The sequence below is a fragment of the Caloenas nicobarica genome, chromosome 5 (assembly GCF_036013445.1).
Source record: "Caloenas nicobarica isolate bCalNic1 chromosome 5, bCalNic1.hap1, whole genome shotgun sequence".
NCBI classification, from domain to species: Eukaryota; Metazoa; Chordata; class Aves; order Columbiformes; family Columbidae; genus Caloenas; species Caloenas nicobarica.
This window is the reverse complement of record NC_088249.1, coordinates 16,001,660-16,022,263: the sequence shown is the minus strand read 5'-3', so window position 1 is coordinate 16,022,263 and position 20,604 is coordinate 16,001,660. Positions and strand designations below refer to the sequence as shown.

The 20,604-nt window shown below is 43.8% G+C and overlaps 1 protein-coding gene across 2 annotated transcripts in view; it reads right to left on the bottom strand.

Annotated features, from left to right (window-relative positions):
* Positions 1–2,122: 2,122 nt before the first annotated feature.
* PRIMA1 (proline rich membrane anchor 1) overlaps positions 2,123–20,604 on the bottom strand; it is a 51,819-nt gene continuing 33,337 nt past the window's right edge. Inside the window, exon 4 of one of the 2 annotated variants that reach the window (XM_065636717.1) lies at positions 2,123–2,249. In XM_065636717.1, the coding sequence (XP_065492789.1) occupies positions 2,150–2,249 (100 nt within the window). In that variant the 3' untranslated portion in view covers positions 2,123–2,149. Of the gene's footprint in view, positions 2,250–5,278; positions 5,359–20,604 lie in introns of those variants that run through there. The other variant, XM_065636718.1, reaches the window with a different exon arrangement.

Genomic DNA, 20,604 nt, shown 5'->3' with positions numbered 1-20,604 from the left:
CTACACCAAAATAAATGTTATAGCTTAAAAAATATTCTAGAAATATACTTGCAATATTTTTGTTATAGTATTTAGGGGCTAAGTGCTTTAGGCAATCAACATTTGGGATACTAGACTCGAAGTGTAAATTCTGTCATTTTAATCCCACTTTGGATCTAAGAACATATCACTGTGTCTTGTGCAAGCACACAACATGAATATGGCAGGGAATGACCATACTCCGGGGCAAAGGGTTGCTTATTCTCTTTCACTTTTGTAGTTGCATTCACTTCCCAAGAAAGTCTAGCCTTTAAAAAATAACTTTATGCAGCTAAACTTCTACATAGTGATGACAGGCTAAAAAGCTAAATGAATAACTCCATAAAATCCTCAGAAGCAGTATATAGCAGCATTTCATTTTATCATTGAAAAGATACTTACATTTACATACACCTTATTGTTCAATAGGTAATAGAAAACTAGAGATGGGCCTGAGCTGAAACTGCTGATCTGAACATCCTGGAGCTTTTTTGGGGAAGGTCTGCAGAACATTGTCTTCCTCTACCATCAGCCCAAACTCTCCATCCCAGTGATGGATCAAGTGCAGACAGGAATGCATTCAAAATCCAGGTCTGATTTCTGCAGTTCAGGCGCACCCTTACATAAAACTGAAAGCATTGGTGTGTTGCAGTACTGAGGGACACGATGGCTGGGGTGTAGCCACGTCCTGGAGCGAGACTGGGTCATTACTCACAGATATGGAGACTGAGTGGTATCGAAGCTTGCCGACCAGACTAGAAGCCAGGGTGGAAGTTTGTCTTTCACTGCATCACTACCTTCAGCACAGAGGTAAATGGAGGTGTGCACACGTGGAGGTGCGACACGAAGGAAAGTTTTCAGGAGGTGTGGAAAGACCAGCGCCTCGGCTAGTCTTGTCGCCTTTATCCCAAGGGTTACTTACTGAGTCTAACCTGAGATCTTACGTGAAAGGAATTTGAGTGGATTCAGCTTTGCTTTGAAGTAGTCTGCAGTCTACATCACGGGAAGTACAACACTAAGCTATGACGCTGAATTTGGCACAATTGGCAGTCTCTGCCCAGGAGAGGCAGAGACCGAGTTAACATGGGCACAACCAGCTTACCAGACCCTCACAAGCGGTCCTCCAAGCCAGAACTACGATGTCCTTGGTGGGTCAGTTCAGGAGACTTGACACTCTCAGGAAACAACACTAATCAGTGAATCAAGAGGACTTCAAAGGGCTGCTAGTCCTTTCAACACAATCCCACTCCAATACTCACGCAAGATGTAAAGAACATCTTTCCTGTCCGGGCTTCCCTGGGGAATCAGCGTGATGCAAACACAGAGAAAAGTGAAGAATTTCACAAAGAACTTTCTAAAGACAATAAATGAAGTGTGATGCAAAAAAGGAGGCTGATTATAAAGTAATAATGTTCAAAGCACCTCTTAATAACTCCCTTTCAATAGCAATTCTAATTGTTAAACTCTTACATTTTTATTTCTTTTCCTGAAAAGTTTTCAGCCACGGAAATTGCATAGTCATCAGACTGCAGATGAATTTCCTGGGATAAGTCACAAGTTCATGCAATTTTTGGTTGCTTGATGGCTTAACAGAAATATTTTTCCCTTTTTAATAATGCAATAGTAAGAATGATAAGAAAGAAGTATAAGCATACAAAATTGTACAGGCTGGAGGAACATGTAGGTGACACTTCCCACCAATGACCCTCAGACCCACTTTATAATAAACTGCTGCCACTCTAGCAGATCACTTTCTCCTCAAAAGATCCTATTTAAGCTGCTTTTTTTGGACACTCATTTCAAACCGAAAAGTTGGAGGAAGCGAGGAAGAAGAAGAAGAAGCGGGAGGCATCGTGACATCGCTTTCATGAGATGCAGCATGCAATGCTTATGCCTTTGTGAGGCCTTTTCCCGGGCAGCCCAGGTGGGTGAGTTTATCCTCCCCTGGAGAAGCAGAAAGCCTGAAGAGCAACCTGCTTTTCTCTTCTGAATCACTGATGCGAGCGCTGTTTCTGAAATGAAGTCCTTGGCCACAGAGCTCCTTTCGTTGCCTTACTTCACCCACCTTGCATACTCCACATGTGTGCTTTGAAAGTCTACCACCTCCTGCGCCTTGGTGGGGTTTTGGGGATTATACGACTGCATTGTTATCAACTGTTTTGTTGTTTTGGGAGGAGGTCATTGCATATTCAGCCCGACTGGTTCCATTCTCCTCTTTTCTCATTGGTTTCCTTGGGTGATCCCAGGTTCGGTGATGTATAGGCAGGGTGGGGGGAAAAGAAAGGACAGAGATAAACATCTTCTTTGTCAATACAGATTGAAAGCAAGGACATGTAAGGCACATCATAACACTGAACATTTCCTCTCTGTTTTCCCTTTCTGAACAGAGATCAAAGCAGCAGTTAAATTTTATCAAGCCTCAAGATCCATGGAAGATGAGGAGTCTGCTCGTAAGCCCAGATAATGGGCTGTCAGTCTCCCCATGCTAGCCTGTGTAAAGATACAGGCATGAATGTTGCATGAGACGAAGGCTGATGGAAGGAGAGCCCTCCACCTTCACCTTCATCCCGGGAACGGAGACTCAGGCACTGGGTCAGGCTCTGCCTTGGGGCAGTCCTGGGCCTTTCTCCTCACAATGCAACATCATTCAAATTGTGATGATGACCAGTCATGTCCACTGAGGGCCCAACTCACCAGCGATCATAAAACCACCATGTTTGGTCAAAGGTGAGGACTCATCTGACCAGTGTAGATATGCATGACTGTGGTGACCATCCCAGACTACCTTCACGACCAAGAGAGAAACAGGTACTTTTAAAGCACAGTTCAGAACAGCTTAAAGTGGATACCCAAAATCAGTCAGATGCTTTGTGCCCAAGGCATTCATGTTATTCTGCATTATCTGTGAAGGAAGGCTAATTTACTAGCCCAGACACAAATGTCCATGTTCTGTGTGTCTGAGTTAGTGGCTGAAACATGGTGTCCCCCAGCACCAAACACCGAAGCATCCCCTTTTTATTTTATGGCCACAGGCACCACCTGGTAACACAGGCCAGGATCACCAACGCTAATTGTGAAGCAATTCAGGAAAGGCGCAGCAAGTGCAGAAATCTAACAAGCATCTGCACATCATAGCAAAATCTTCCTATTTGGAATTTTAAAGTGACTCTGTAAAGGGAGACCTGCGCATAAGTGCCATAACAGACCATGTTACACCATGTTTCCCCCACAACTTCTCTCCTCAGAAGTGGTGCAACCTTTATTTAAAGCCAAAGCTGCACACATAGTAGGAGGAAACAGCTTTGTGCTTTCCACATGGATATTTCAGACATTATGCCTTGAGTTTAAGTTGCTTCTATGGGCAAAAAGAGGACCAGACAAACAAATGTAATACAACAGTCAGCCTGTGCTATTGTTCTTGACATCGTTTAACAAAACAAACAACAACTAATAAAAAATAGTTAATGACATTGAATTTCAGCAAAGTATTAGTGAAATATTTATGGAGAAGGATTACAGGAAGATAAATTTATTTTGCTTGAAATCTCAAAGAAAATACTTCTGATAGCGATATCTTATGCTGCTCCTTAGCTGGTAAGAGTTAAAGCTTGTTAATATATTAGCCGCGATTCCAGCTATTGGAGAATGGAAATGGAAGGGCGGGCTAAGAGCTTCGTTGAACCCTTTTTCAGCCATGAACATACTGTGCTTGTCTGTATCTGACACAAGCTCCTGAGGCTTTCTCTTTCATGCCATCGTAAAGCACCCATCCACCCCACCCCGTCCCTGACAAGAGGAGTCGACAACGCGATGGCAATACTCCTCTGGCTTTTCCTGGGCAGGGAAAACGATGTGACTGTCTGCAAACTTCTGTGCTTCTTTCAAAAATTCCTTCTGTTTTCTGCCCCTCTGCTTGCCCTGCCCCGTCCCAACCCTGACTATCAGCTCTATGAATAGACAAAAAAATGAAGACATTTTTGCCACTTCCTTTTTGCTGTTTTGCCCCTGTTTAGCCCTTCTTTCTTTCTTTTGGTCTCCTACGTGTTTCTGCACCTCTACAGTTCCATTTTCTTTCCCTATCTAGCTTTCCTCTACTTTCTTCATGTTAAAAAGTCCTTCTCTCATTTTTATCTAAATATTTCTTTTTTTTTCTAGAAGTGATTTCAATATCAGCTTCTTCAGTCCTCCTGAAACTCTTTCTCCTTTCCTCCTCCTCTTTTTGCTTCGGTTTCTCTTCCTGAGAGTAGCCGTTTGCTCTTTCCCCTCCCCAGGCTGGTCTCCCAGCACAGACCTGGGAGGTCTGGAGACTCTCCCTTGATGGCGAGATCTCTCTGGAGACACTGTTGGAGAGGTTGCTGTTGGTTTTACACCACTGGCACCAGCATGCATTGAAAGTGTATTTTTTCAGAGCCTGCAAATAGTGGAATGGAGATTTTATCAGGATTCTGCTTCTGCCTTATCAACTGCTCAGGGTTAGCACTAGCAAAACAGAGCAACTACTTCATTGGGTCTCAATGAAACGGCTATTTAAGGCTTTTATTTATTTATTTTTTGGCAGAGATGAAAGTTCAGACTTAGAGAATGCTCTGTTTAACTCCTTCACTTAATTTGTCTCCATGAGCATGTCAGACATGGATTTGGTGTCAAACTTGCCTCAGTTCCACCATTTATAATAAATCACTGGCTCGGCAGACTTGTATGCACTTGTCACAGTGATGAAAATTGACCTATGTATTTAGAGAGCAAAGTCATTTTGGCCTGTTGTGATTTTTAAACTGTGGTTTTGCATTAGGGCACTAGTTCTTTTTGTGTCAATAGCTCTGTGTGTCACTAGCTTTTTTTAACCTCACGTTTCATTGACTGTTGACATCCAAGCATGCAAGTTTTCCTCTTACACACCAAGAGGAACCCTTTTATTCTATTTTCTGCCTGATAAGCTAGATTATGCATGATTTTCCTACATGTAATACTCCAAACCCCCTTTCAACTGAAGTGTTGTGGCCCCGTATTTATGCATTTCCATTCCAGGGAATGCTCTTCATTAGTAAAAGGGACGTTTTAAATTAGTAAGGGAATGAGTAGGGAACGTTTTGTATCTGGCATACTCACTTGGTGACAGGCGAAACAGGCCGTTCGCTAGCAAGTGGTTTGCACTCCTTTACAGTATGATTTGCTACACATTGTGCTTTGATGTTTAGCAAACAAATTGGTGCGCTCTTCATGCCAAACATCTGCGAATGAAAGGTACACGCAACTCTGTACAGCTTAGTACATGCCTGAAATGATGCACCAGGGTCCATAATGACCTCTCCACCATGCATGCATTAATTTGCATGAGTCCTAAAATCAAGAAAGCATCAAACAGCCATTTAACAGTGTATTTCACAGGTCAGCCTTCAATTCCAGATGAGGTTCTGATCGCATTATAAATCTTATTTATCAAAGACATTCATATTGGCTTGTACCAGTTCTCTGCAGAGTCCTGTGTAAAGGTCAATGTAACGATGCACATTCAAACATCATTTGTAAGCTGTCTTCAGAAAATTTCTCAGACACAGTTTTTGGCCCTAGTCTAGTCACAAAACTCTGTACATTTGACAAAACCCTCCCTGCCAGCTTTGGCTACTGGTGTAAATATGGCATAAACCTACTGTCTGTAAGGCAGTTGTTCGGTAGAGTGCTACGGGCGAGTTTCACCTTGTGTCTCGCTTGTACACACTTAAGAAAATATCAATATATGACTTTTCAGACAAAATCAAACAAAAGATGTGCAGACTACTCATTTAATCAGGAATTTATTATGCCTTGTTAATTTACAGGCTTATTGAAGCTTTGAGGAGAATAAGATCACCTAGAAATGGGAATAGAAGTTTTGTCCAGAAGAGTAGACTGCAACAGAGTTTAAAAGACACAACACAATCCACATGCTCATACTCTTCAAGGTGCTTTTTGCTCGGAAGGGATGAGAGTTAAGAATAAAACCTGATTTCATAAGACAAGCCTGAGCATTACAAACCTGTTTCCTACTGCCTACCTCCATAGCAATGTCTGTGTTGAGTGCCAGTGCACTATGGCCAGCATCTGGGAAGGCTGGGCTCTGGGAAAACCTAGCCAAGCTAGGAGAGGGTGACCTTGGGCTGGCAGCAGAGAAATGAAGGGATATTAAATTCACCTCCTTCTGGGACCCCTATACCCAACTCAGCACGGTCAGGAGATGCCTCCACATGGGATTTGCTGCCCTGGATTATCCTCTGAGGGAAAAACCTACCATATTTCTTACAAAACAGGAACAGAGCTTCATTCTTCTTTTAAAATGCAGTTAGTGGAGGAAAGGCTGCTTTGTCCTCCCAGCTGTGCACTGTTGGAGGAGATGCCCAATGCTCAGAAGACCACAGTGCATCTCCACTCTTTCCTGAGCAGTGGTACAAAATTGTAAATCGTACTTAAAAGGCACTTGCAAAAATATATATTAAAAAAAGATTGCATTGTGTTGGTATCAGTATCAACTGACAGAGATTTTGCCAACAGTGAAAGCTATGAGGCATCTCTGCACTGCCTTTGCACAGCTGTACCTGTGCCAATGTACAAGGTGTCTGTGCCAAAAATCCTTCTGTGTTTTCAGCACCTCTCACAAAGGTGAAGAACTTGTCTCTCAAAGCAGTTTCACCTTGAGATGGTTGCTACCACCAACGAAACTGCTACCATGCTCTGCAGGCAGCCGCGCTTTCGCCTGTCACTGCACGGGGCTGCGCAATGGGGAAAGAGAAGCGGCCGGCAAGCTGCTCCACCGGCAAGTACCACCGGGGCTTGCCGACCCCTCCTGCCTTGGCGGTGGCATGTGCTGGGTCGCGTGTGTGCTGGGTGGCTTGAGTGCCTGCCGGCCCTCGGGGCAAAGCGGCAGGAGGGAAGGGGCAAATCAGAGAGCTGAAGATGTATTGCTTATACATGCAACGACTTCAAAGCTCTTCTCTGTACCGATGAATATTTCATTAGCTATCAACACATAAAAATTAATGATTTTCAACAAAACTGGGTCTCATACGACACACCCATTTGCTTCATAGGATTGGTCTATCCTGATGTGTCCCCAGTGCACAGGAGAAATATCCAAGCTACCTATATACCAGTAGATATCCATCTGCAGCAGCATCTTTCTGGGTTAAAAAGTTATCCAAGAAAAAGGGTAAATACCTGGTAGGTATATTTTCACTCAGCTTTGCCTCATGAGTTAGGATGCCAGCAGTACCTATGGCAGCTATATTTAGAGCTCTTGGCTAGACTTCACTGCTGGAAGCCCAGACAAGATGATATGTGGGCTACGGTCACACTTCAAGAACATCCTTATTTAGCAGATACAGGACAGGAATGGAAGAATAAATTTTATAATGTTATTCCATTACAGGAATCACCTCTCCCAGTAACCTAGATGTCTAGAAGATCATAAAGAATGTGAATGGAGGCTGTTTACCTCTCGGTACTGTGGGTGTTCATCAAGCAGCTGTTTGATTCATGCTGGCCATCAGTCGTCAGAGGCAAATCAGTTCCCATGACAGCAACCGGTGGCAGAAGCAAACTTGCTTTCTAAGACCGGTTTGTGAACAGGACCAGCTAGAGGGGCTCAGTGCACTGAGAACCGCTGTTTTCTGGGACACATTCATCAAATCTGTGTGCAGCTGCCCACCACGAGCCTTGCCTAATGACTAACCTGGGTTGCCCAGCCCGGAGCTATGGCCCAGACATACGGGGCTCGTGTTAAAGAAGAACACTTCTCTGAAGATAGTTTTCAGAGTCATGGGAAGAGAGTCACATTCTGACTTCTCCATTTGACCGTCTCAAAGGAACCAGAAAAATCTGGATATTTTTTATTTGACAATGTAAAGATAGAAATAAAAGAATAAACCCTAATGATGAAATTTCTCTGAAACCTTAGTTTTTCTCTATTAAATTAGTTAACAGCCATATGTGGACCATCTCTCTGTCCAGAAAACAAGCAGCATACTATTAATTACTCGGAGGAAGAGGTTACTGGCTCAGCTACCTCCCACGTACAAAGCAAATGTTTTACTGTTATAATAAAAAGCAGCTCCATCTGGACAACTTTCAGCAACGCACTCAATACTGCTCAATGTTTGTCGAGGACCAGTGTTCAATACTCTCAGTTTCCCAAGGCTTTCACATGTATTCCTGTATGTTTATCTCCAGTCTGGTAAGTAAGATAGTCCAGCACCTAAAAGACACAAACTGTCTTGCCCCACTTATTATCCCAATAAGTGATATTTTTTACTTTGCCAGACTAGAAAGTCTTGTAGGTAACCTGTGTGATATTACCTGTATTGGGTTACTTTCAGTTTTGGACATTTGAAAGAGGTCTCCTTTCTCAAGCTGTATTGCCCCTTTGCTCCTTGTGAAAAAAAAAAGAAGTGTCTTTTGTGACCCAGAAAAGGCCATTCTTTCCCTGGAGACCTTTGAATACTTCAGTCTTAGCCAAACAAAACTGGTTTTCAGCTGGTAAATAAAATTTACTGGAGAAAGTAAGCATGCAATTTTTAACATCTTCAGATCTTTTCTGTCTCTCATACATGGAGAATGGGAGAAGATCTGTACAAGTGCATGGGCTAGGACAATTATACAAAATGGGCAAGTCTCTTTCACAGCACTGCAAGTCATGGTGCATCAATAGGCTTAGATCCAGCCCCAAGATACTATCTCCTAAGTAGAGTTTCTTCTTTTCTGGCTGTTCACACGAGCATTTTCAAGCCTGCAATTTATGGCTAATTCAGCTCTCCCACACAGCCATTTTTAGCTGACCAGTTTCTGGAGCATATTTAAGCAAGCCCTGCAGGCATGTGGGTGATTTCTGTTTCAGGGTGTTTCACGCTCCCCTGTGACAGTCAAGTCCCACTTGCTATGCACAGATGGAAGATCTGTCTTTTGATGAGTGCTTCTCTCAGGGGGAAAAAAGGTCGATGCAGAGCCGCTCCACAGCCATTCACTCGCACTCAGACGTTCTCTGAGCTGATGCGCTCGGGTGCAAAATGTGGCGGGCAGAGCTCTCGCTGCAGAAATGCATCCATCCCAGCCTGCTGGAGTTGCTCCGGGCGTATCTGAAGGGAGGATTTGGCCTGTTCAGATTGCAAGTAATCGAAATAGATTGCTGAGCCACATGTGAAATTTAAGAAGTGGAGTTTAGTCTTCACTTATTTTCAGCAGTGCAAAGTCAGAGTAATTCCACAGACTTGGGTGGACTTGAAGAGGATTTGTTCTGATGTTACAAAGGAAGATCTGTCCCTGGGAGCCTAAGGTGATATGATCACATTTCCTACTAGGCCTTCAATTAAGCTAACTTCAGAATTATGCTCCTACACAAAACCAGTGTTAAGGAAGAGAAGCAGCTTTACTATTAGGATACTGAACTCTTAGCTGACATAATTGATAAAAATGCTTTCAGTAACCCCTCACGTTATGACCCATTCTTTGTATTCCCTGTAATGATCTTTAAAAGGGTTTATTGACTGGAGGGATATTACAGCTAACATTATCCAGCAGGTCTTCTCAGTGCGGAATACATCATTGATATGCTTTGTGGACAAAAGGAAAAGAATGAATGGGCCTAATGTAAAAAAAAAAAAAAAAAAAAGAGCTCATGTTGCTGGCCTTCAAGTCTGGCAAAAAGCCACTAAACAAAAAGAAGATATTAAATGCACGGAATGAAGGCACCCTGTTTCAAACAGAGCGAAACCATGTCTGGAGGATGGCCATGGCCATGGCCATGCCTGGCAGTGTGCTACATGCTGGCAGTGCCCTCTGGGAACAAGCTGGACACACTCTCACCCCTCAAAGGCCTGTCCTGCCATAGAACAGTGTAAACAGCTACGGTATGTGTGTGGAGCTCGGCTCATGGGGCAATGCAGAAACAGACTGGGATTGTCAATATGTATGTCCCTAAAAAAAGACATCTGTATTGGAGGGGGAAGGGGAAGAGGGAAAGGTGCAGGAATCCTCTGCCACAGCTGCAGATGGGCTGGTGCTTTGCGCCCTGTGTTCTGGGTCAGGGTGGCCACCGGTATGGGAAAAATGTGGGGTTGAAGTAATAAGGGGCAGAGAGAGGAGATGAGCAAGGGCTGCTCTTCACTGCGCTCCTGCTGTCTCTGAAGGACAGTAGGTCTCTCATCAGCCAAGTGACTGTACATATTGCCAGTTTAGGCACCGGACTTTTCCATCTGCAAAACGAAGTTGATCTTCTGTGCTACTTTCTGCCCAGATTTTTTGCTGAATATAGATAACTACATTGCTATTTGATCCCTTGCTAACATCGGCACAAACGTGAATGATGGACTTGGTCCATACAGAAGAACAACACTACTGCTGTTTCACAGAATCATTGAAATTAAATTTCACAAAATTATTTAAATAGTAATGGTTAATTTCTGTGCAGATGAACCAAAATTCTCTGTGGATATTTCATTGTAGAAATGTCTTCAATAGAAGAGTGTCTGCAACACAAACAAATGCAAGCAACTCAGAAGAAAACAAAAGCTTGTAAAATGAATTGACTTTTGCAACTATCTTGATCACTTTGCATCTGAGGCAACCTCTGTCTGCCACCAGCTAGAGGAAGACCACTAATTTCCAAGCAGCTGCTTCTGAATTGCTCCACTCACAAAGAAGAGTCTGCTGAGCCAAACTCTTCTCTTTGCAGGACAAATGCAAACCTCGTCAGGGGATCACACAGCGCGCTCCCAGCCTTCCCATGCTCCAGGAGTACAACTAGGCAAGTCCGTACAGAGGTAGAGCAACCAGCAAGTCCTGCACACCTTGATGTCTACGCAAAGGTTTGGTTTGGTGCAGCTTGGGAACTGTGTTTAGACAATTGTAATTTGGGACAATTTCTGAGAAAGGATTTGAGTTCAATCAGTCTCCACACTGGCTTCCCAGGGCTCAGGGCAACTCAAGGGAAAAAATGGGTTATCCTGTAGTCTCTGTTGCTTGAAGTATTAAAATCTTTTGTAAGGTTTCCTGCTACTGCCTCAAAGAGCAGACAAGAAAGGAGGCATCATTTCTCCACCTGAAACCTCTTTGCATGGCCTCTTTTCAAGATGAAGAATGACCCTATTTTCCCACTCTTGTGTTGCACACAGCTGGGATCTGACCCTTTACGTCAGACTCCCTTGTTAGTGCTTTACTCCATCCCTTGGCATTAGCTTACGGAACAGATGCTGCGATGCTCTTCTCCACAATTGCTCTGTGACATGACTATTCAGTCAACAGCTTTGTGAGACGGACAGACCAGGAGCATCATTCTCCAGCCCAAACGTACTGGAAGGGGTGGCCACGTGCCTGCTGATGGAGGGGACACCCGAGTCAGAGCGAGGTAAGCACGCAGCAGAGCAGGATCACCCCAGCTGAGGCCATCTTCTCCCATCCCCTGATCTGCCCATGCCGACCTACTGCATGTCTCGCCTTCGCAGCAAGACTCTCCCATGCGGGGAGCTGTGTGCTGCTTAGCAACACGGGAGCATTATAAATATTTAGCAGTAAGTACGGGGGGTGCAGAGAAGGAAGGACAGAGTTAGCAGAAACCAGACCGTGTAGCCACACAAGTGGTGGCAACACAGCTGCAAGGGGCTTGAGGGTGGCTGCAAGCCATCAATGTGTGCCTGAGAAGCATTGCAGCTCTGTGAAGGGGGACCCTGCCTGCACCCCTTTTCCCCACGGGCTGTGTGGCTGCATGGCAGCAAACAGCACAGCAAGGTGGGGTGTGTGTGATGCGACCTCCCTTCAGAGCAGTGGGGATCCCCAAAACCAGCCGGTGTGGACAAGCACCCCTGAGACTTCCTTTATCAACATCTGCTCTCAGCTAGGGCATAGAAAAGCTGAGATCTTGTTTGCAAACCAAGTTGTGACTAATTAGACAAAGATGTGAAACTAATGCATATAAGTTACAGTGTGAAAGAATGCTGCCACAGTCAAATGCCTTGTTACCTCTGGCTGAGATTCCCTGCACAGGAGGAAACACATCCAAGCACAGCTCCTGCCATTCCCTGAGCTCTACCTTTTCCGAGGGTCTCTGCACACACAAGTCCGGGTTAGAGCCAGGCATCAAAACCAAAGTCAGCAGAAGCCATGAAGTAGTGGAGCAAAGGGTGGCGCCAAGCCAAGGCTGCTGGCCAGAAGCATGCTGAGAAGTCAGGCAGGAAAGGGGTATCTTTTGCATGGTCAAATGTGGGGTAATGTGGGGGTGATGCAGGAAACAGAGCTTTGCAGAAAACAAGAAAGGGCAGAGACTGGGAGGGAATGGGTCATGCAGGCAGGGCTGAGAGGTGTGCTGAACAGTCCCAGTCATCTTGAAGGTGGCTGGATGTGTGTGATGGGTAGGGGACCAAATGGTGCTTAGCTGCTCCACAGTCAGGTCTGGCTTCTTGTCACCCCGAGGCAGAGCAGAATGAGCCCCGGCAGAGCCTGGCTGGGACAGCGTGGGGCATGTGTGGGAACCGCTGGGGCATTCCCACACTTTCCTGGCTTTCTTCTTCTAACTTTCGGGATTTTAGAGCTCCTGAAAATCCACCATGTACATTGAACCCACTGAGAGCTGCAGTTGTTCAGCCACTGGAGAAATCAGGCTTTACTGGTTTTACTCCAGATGCACTGCAAATCCTTTGTGGAAAGTAAAAGGGGGCAATAAAGGCGACCAGCAGGTTCCTATGAGATTCTCATTATGTAGAGGGAATTTCTGGGTGATACAGAGCTGGAGTAACAGATTTACACCCCCACCCTACTACCATGGGTACCATTTCCTCTGAGTCATAAAAAAAGATTGTCCCAGGCATCCCAGGGTGCTACTGCTGGGTTCTTGCAGGCTGTAACGAACACAGTCCTAAGCTCAGATATCCCAGATAATCAAGCCCAAAACTTTCCTCAAATGTTCTTGCACACTGTGCTGGGTACACCTCAGCCACAGCTGTGCTTTTCACCATCAGGGCCAGCCACAAGTGTCCTCATGTCAGCTTGTAAAAACTAGGATTGGCTTAGATATTAAATGAATTTATAAGAAAACTTTATTTCTTTGCCTTGTAGGATTTTGAATATGTAGGAGTCTTGAGTTTTAAGTCAGTTTTTAGACTAGTAGTTGAAGAGAACCCTGATCTCATACTTATTCAGATTTCTTCAGAAGTTATGGCTTCAGATAAAAAACTCACGGTAAACCTAGCAACCCTCCTGTGTGTTTCAAAGCTCTAGTATCCACTTGGACCTTCTAATTGCACTGGGGTAAAACAGGAATATTTCAACCAATATAATTAGACCACCATTAACATTATGTTCTGGCATGAGCCTTTAAATCCAGCCATGGCTATTACAGAGTTGCACTGAGGCAATAACTGTACAAGACTTAAATTTATCACAAGAGGTCTGCCCATTCGATGTGGTACCCTCATCTGCAGTAGAAAACAGAAAAATGGCGAGTTTATTTCTGGTCACAGTGAAAAGTTAATTGATCACAGAATAGAACATAATGCTCCACAGATTTCTGTTGGAATCTTTGTCAATACATCACAATTTAGGAGTGGACAAGTGAAAAATGATCCACAGGAGAGTATTCTGTGAAATACTTAGACCACTTGTTTTGTACTAAAGACTAAAGCATCCTGAAGGCTTCCAGTGTTCCCAGTTATGAGAAACAGTGGGGTATGTCATCCATTTGTGACAACAAACTTTCCCCCTAGCCGAATGTGACTTTGGTATAAATTAAAAGAGACTGAGAAATCCTGCCCTATAATAGTTATGCAAACAAGCAGTGCTTATGAAAATCCCAGACTGACAGCCCTGAAGAGCAGATTCTCCTGCTTATCCAACCAACGTGTACTGCACAGGCAACAGCAAAGCAAACTTTCCTGCACAGCACTGCCCATGCAGCTTGGCTCAGCCATCTCTCCAAATAAAAGGCTACTTTATCCACTTGCTCATCAGCCTTTGATGTGTCAAATATACCTGCTAACAAGCAGTACAAATACTTTTGCTATTCAACTTAAAAAATGATGCACCCCAAAAACACTGGGCAGCATAAACTATTAGTCCCCCATCCCAAATCCCTCATGATGACATTGAATCAGCAAAATGAATACAGCAGAGCTCTGGCATCTCCAGTGGGCTTGGGTCAAGCTGTAAAACTGTTCAACAACTTGTCTCATATATTCTGTCTTGGAAACTGTTACACAACCAACAACCAGACTTCAATACTGTTTGGAAGAACAACAGATTTTCCTTGTACTAGCACTCAGTTTTCATCAAACAGGGCTACATTTAGTTTAATAAATAGTGACGTTTATTTTAATAAATAGTGATAGCTTTGAAAGAACACAAGAAAACCAACAAGAACTCAAGAGAGGTTGTGGACTCCCCATCTGTGGAGATATTAAAACCCCAGTTGGACATAGACCTGGGCAACCTCCCCTAGCTGACTCTGTTAGAGAAGAAGTTTGGACTAGATGATCTCATGCTGTCCCTTCCAACCTCAACCATTCTGTGATTCTATGAACTCATTTCTTTATGGTTTAAAAATGGGATCTCTTGCAGAAAGATTGGCTGCTCAGAGTATTTGAACTGTCATCTGCAACCTCATTCTAAGGACGAGAGCAAATAGACCACTGGGAGTTGATAAGGCATGGAGGCAACACATGGGAACACTGGGCTTTGGTTAGAGGTGACGGAAGACCTGGACAGTGGTGCTCAGTGGTAGATGCTGATCCTTTTGTTGGTAAGCATCAACATTCAGCCAGTGGAAAAGATAATCAGGCTACAATGTGACTGTCTTTTTTCCTTGCTGTTACGGTTTAACCCAAGACAGCAATACAACCACAATAGTTGCTCACTCGCCCCCCTTCCCACCCCCCAAATAGGGGAGAAAATCAAAAGGGAAGGGAGAAACTTGGATTGAGATAAACGCAGTTTAAGAAAATAACAAAATACTAATACACTACTAGTAAATATATATCTATAAAATAGAAATAGAATATAAAATAAAAGATACTCAATGCAATTCCTTATGAGCTCCGTCCACACCGAGCAGCCAGTCCCAGGAAACAGCACCTGGTCCCAACAGCCGATCCCAGAGAGAGAAGAGAGAGAAAAAAGGCAGAAAGGCCCAGAGGCCTCTGCAAAACGGCAGGATGGCAAAAGGCCGAACTAATGAAAGTCCCGAACTGAACTCCCCTGAACAGGTCTCTGAGAGTGAAGAAAAGAGAGAGACTCTCTCTCTGGCTCTCCTTAAATATGAAGTATGACGCTAACGGGATGGAATACTCTTATTGATCAGTCTGGGTGTCAGCCAAGCTCTGCCCCATCTATCCCCCCTTCCTTGATGCTTCACACCTGTGGGCAGAGTGCTCAGAATGTCCTTGGCTCTCAGGCAAGAGCAATTAAAAACATTACCTCTGTGCTGAGGTGTTATCTCTTGTTCTCAAACTAAGTCCAAACAATGACCGTGCTAGATAGGAAAAAGAAAGGTTTCTAACTGCATTAAGAAAATTAACTCATTTTCAGTCAAACCAGCACACTTGTTTTTCCAAAATTTTGAAGTTTGTCTTTCTTTCAACTGCCCTCAGGGACATTCCCAGGTCTTCCCAGTGAAGACCATATTCCCTTTTGAATGGGACTTCTTAAAGGTTGGCCTCTTCTGCAGAGCTGGACCGGTCTAACATTAATGAATTGCATCAAAGACACAGCTCTGGCCCCACAGACCTTCTTCTTCTTCTTCTTCCCTTTGAGTGTTCCCCTCTCAAACAGTACTTTTTAACCCAGTTTTTCAAGCATCTCACTTTATCTTCTGAGTAATTACTGTCTTTCCAGGCACCTGCTGATAATTAAGGCACCATTTCAGTACAAACCCTTCTAATGCATCAGGGAAAACAAAAGAGACTAACAACCTCAATTCACCTTGACCTGCCTGTCATCAGCCGTGCCATGAATATCCACTTCAAAGCCATTAAGTAAGTTTAGGGCACTCTTCCTTCTCCTCTCCCCACACTGAAAAGCATTGTTTTGTTGCAATTAATAACCATTCTGAAGTAAATTGTGCTCAGCCTCATTGCTTCTCATAGGAGATGGCAACGTGGAGGATTACACAGTCCGTGCTCTCTGGAGGAGTGAGTGGTACAAAATGGGCTGGAGAGAGGTGCGGGACCATGGCCTGCTGAGCAGGACTTACACCCCTGCACCATGGGACACACTCTTCCACACACACCAGCTCACACAGCCCCAAAGCCCACTATTTTACCCTCCTTAAACGAGCCTCCGTGTTCTCCCCTCTCAAGTACCTGCCTCATTTTGTTAAACAAAACAAACTTCCTGAACCTTGCGTCCGCTACTGAAACTAGACCTTGCAGTACACAGGGTCCATAAATCATATGCTAATGCTGAGTACCCTAGAAAATACCTGAGCAATGAATTTTAACACAGTTTAAATATGACCTGTCATCTTATTTCAGTACAATGTTTTCTTCCATTTAATTATTATTTGAAGGTGAACTCAGTGACTGTTTATGGAAGTGCATATGTAGGCATTTTGGTACCTTTCTCTCAGGCTATGGGACACATAAAAAACTGTTGTGGTTTGACAAAGTTGAACAGTGAGTAAAAGGTATATCATGCAAAACTTTGCTATCATCAACCTGCTTTCTCTGCTGACTTAGCAAGAGGGCTCTTTGGCAGCAAACCCTGCGGTACATCTGAGAGCAGAGGTATGCATCCTACCTAAAATCCAGCAGAGCCAAGGAGTCACAACCCAGCCCCATGGGCTGCTCATGGGTCATATGGACATTCTGGATGTACTAAGTACAGGTTTTTCACATGTTGGCAAACCATTTGAAACACCTCCTGCCAGGCTGCATAGCTGGTGCATCAACTGGCACAGAGACCAGGATGTTCAGCTTTGCCTTCCCTTTTGAGGTTTGAGAGATGGCTCCAGTATCTTAATTTTATACAGGGAGCCAGGGATTTATTTTTCCTTTTTATGTACATATCTTCCTCCCCTAACAGACAATGACACACCAGTGAGCTGCAGAAATATGATTACATACTGCAGGTCCCTCTTTCCCCCATCTCAGTTGCTTATTTACCAAACAAGTCTTGTTAATCCTCTTTACTGTGTTTACTTCTCACTTCCCTCCAGTCTTACTGTCTTAGAGTTATTGAGGTGCTTGGAGACATTTAAAAAAAGCTTAAGACACAGCCATCTCCAGAGCTGAATAAAATGAATCGAGCTCCACTGGTTGTTTTTGAATCTGCACCAATTTACATCAGATGAAGATTTGTTAGAGCTGCTGGCATTCACGGTGCACTTGCCCAAATCCAGTCCACAATCCATGTAATATTGAAATGATCCAGCTTCCTCTAGTCTGTGCTAGTTTATGAATTGTCCTTGGATCTCCTGTTTTTACTTCTTTGTGACAGTGTTCCAGGGAAACAGAAAGAACGGCAGGTTTTTACAGATGAAGAAATGCTAGAGAAATACATGGAGGTATTACAGATTTTGAACCTGTTATTCGTCTGTTCTGCCTATATGTTACAGAAGTCACTGGTTGTGAGATAACTTTTGTTACTCATGAAATGAGCAGAAAAGTCCCACTGCTTACAATGGGTCTGAGCCCTGGCCAGTGAGCCTGTCCTAGAAATCTGCAAATGTTACAGACTGTGACTGCTGCTAAATGTCAATATTTAAAATGTTTCTAATGTGCTATGGAAAAGTTTCTTAAGAGAAGATTTGCATTGTCTAAAAGAGGAAATATCCCCCTTTCACCACGACCAGAGGAAATAGCTGTTCCTCCACTGCCAAACCGAAGGTGCTATGACGCTGTGTGTAACAATGCTGTAGCACAACACAACATCACGTGCAATCTCCTGTGGTGCTTGATCTATGCAGCAGCACCCATCTATACCTGGTGTCCCAGTCCTGCAGTGCCCAGCACTGCAGACACCAGCATCACTCAAGGAAATTAGGAGGCTGCTTTAAAATCCCTCGAAGAATTGCCTCATGTATATCTTCCCAACAGTTTAACCTGTCTGTCAGTCCTCTGAATATTAAAGCTGATTGACACATTTTGGTATTAGTTCCCTCATGGACCAGAGAGGTCAAATCCATCCATTGGAATGGATTTCAGCATTTCTTATGACCATTTCACATTGGGAGAACCCGAGTATTTCCAAGGGAGATGCAGGGATGGAGATAACAACATACTGGCTTGGTTCTGGTAGTGACTTTATAAAAGAAGCAGCAATCCATGTGGTTGTATTTTATCACAAAACCTCTTAGTACCTAAAATTGGTGATATGCTGAAGTTTCAGCTTTTACAAGAGAAAACAAATCACTCCAGGAGAAGCAGTTTTTATACAGATTGAATAAAAATACAGCCCAGTTACAATACCTCGAGGACAGTCACTCCCTCTCTTCCTGCTACAGAAGAGCAGACATGAGGGAGTTTGATTGGGTCTGGCCCTTTGAAACCAGTAAATGACATTTTAACTTAAGCACAAAAGGATTTTTCTTTTTCTTTCTACTTCAAATCTGATTCGTATGAAAGTGAGGGATTAATACAACAGATCCAAGCTCCATGCAAATAAATCTCTGCCTGCACTTTCCTACTAAAACATTTAACTGTTGTTAAACCCTACAACCAGATGACTGATGTTATTTCACTCTTCAGCACTTCTTCAGTGCTTATACTGTTAATTAAACTGAGCCATATGCTTTAGGCTTTTGCAATAGTCTCCTGTAATACTTATGGATCTGTCACTGGGAGATATAAACCACACCTGTCTACTATAGGAGATACATAGGATCTATTATAGACAGGATACATAGGATATAGGTAGATGTATACATAAGATACATCTGTCCATGGGTAAAACTGGTACTATCACCAGATCTGAAATCATATTCAGCATGTTCTCAGTATTTTTCTTCTTACTTATTTTTTATTTATATTTTTCAGCTAATGGGCTGCTGAGAATTTTTAAATGTTGTTCCTTTTGCACGAAAAAAATATATGAGCCATCTGCTGCTGCCAAGGCAGTTTTCCTGCTTACTGGCACTTCCAGTTTTTGTCACACCCCAGGCTCTCATCAGAATGAGGGTTTCCAAATGAGAAGACATGGATCTCCTTCTCCTGCTCCTGTCTAAAAATGCTGGAGGGTGACAGTCTTACACAAGGTTTTACACAGCATATGTTTGGTTAATAATTCTTGCCACTTTCACATTGACACTGCTCATCAGACAGTAGGTGATGAATCTCAGTGACACCCCTGATTTGCAGGCAAATGCTTTCAGAGAGATGAAACAAAGCAGGCGAGGGCTTTGAGGGGCAGTTTGTGGTGGGCATGGGAAACAGTCCCATCCTCAGCATACTTTGCCACTCTCCTGTTCTGCCGCACAGAGACCAGTTACACGACAGAAGGGAATCGAGGCTGGGACACCTCTGAAACCTGCAGACATGCCTGACATGGTACAAGAAGGAAAGGATGCTGTTCAGTGGTGAGCCACAGCACTACCCTCACCCAGAGCTAAGAAAGACTCAGGCAGGCAAAGGTGGGGTCTTCAGGCTGCGTTCTGATCTCTACATCAAGACAGTCAGCATGTGCCTTTCCTGGGGTGAAGAGGGTGGTGCCATATCGACAACACAAACTAGACGCGGCTGGAGGATGAGTGGGTGGTGTTCACATCTAAAGGCGATGGGTATATTCTAAGTAAGAGACAACGCACTGCCCTGGAGGTAAGGGACAGATTTGTCAGAAATGCTGCAGCGACAGAGGTCCCAGTTCCAGGAGATGTGCAGGAAGGAGGGCCTGGCAGGATGGGGTGTGAGAGAGGACAGGGCAGAGCACAGCTACAGAGCTAGAGGCTGGGAAAACACTGAAGGGACTCTAGGCTTCAGCATCACCCAGATTAATCCCCTCACTCTTTGTCTATCCACCTCTACCTCCCAGCAAAAAATAGACTGAAGGATTTCTCACACTAGCTAAAGCCAATTCAGCTCAACAAAATGGGATAATACTCTGTGTCAAAGGCAGAAATGCGTCTCTTGTGAAACGTCTTATCTTATTTGCAAGTGTTTATCAATAGATATCTTCTATAGTGGATGAAGGAACCAGAACTACTGAGGAATGCTGCCAAGCACTTTAGGGCATCCTTTTAACAAAGCTGTTTTAGGAAGGACCCATTGATGAAAAGAAATGCTCTAATTACTCTGTAAAAATATAATTAATAAGATTTTCTTTTATAGCTGTCTGTCCCACATCTAAGCAGTTTTCAGCTTAGTGTTTGTCAGCAGTGTGAATGTCAACAATAAGAAGATCTAAGAGGAATTTTCACTTTCTCTGAGCCTAATGCCTGCTCAAGTAGCTGACTTGTGTGTTGATATTCACACTGTTGACAAATAATGGGTGTCTTCATCAAGTATCTGTATTGTTGTTCACTGACATGAAGCGTAAGACTTTGTTATGTGAACTCCCACAGCCTTTTCAAGGCAGCTCTAAATTTGTCTGTTTAAATTTCTTTTCTGTACCTTCCATCTACCAGTATCAGAGCAGATTTGAAGA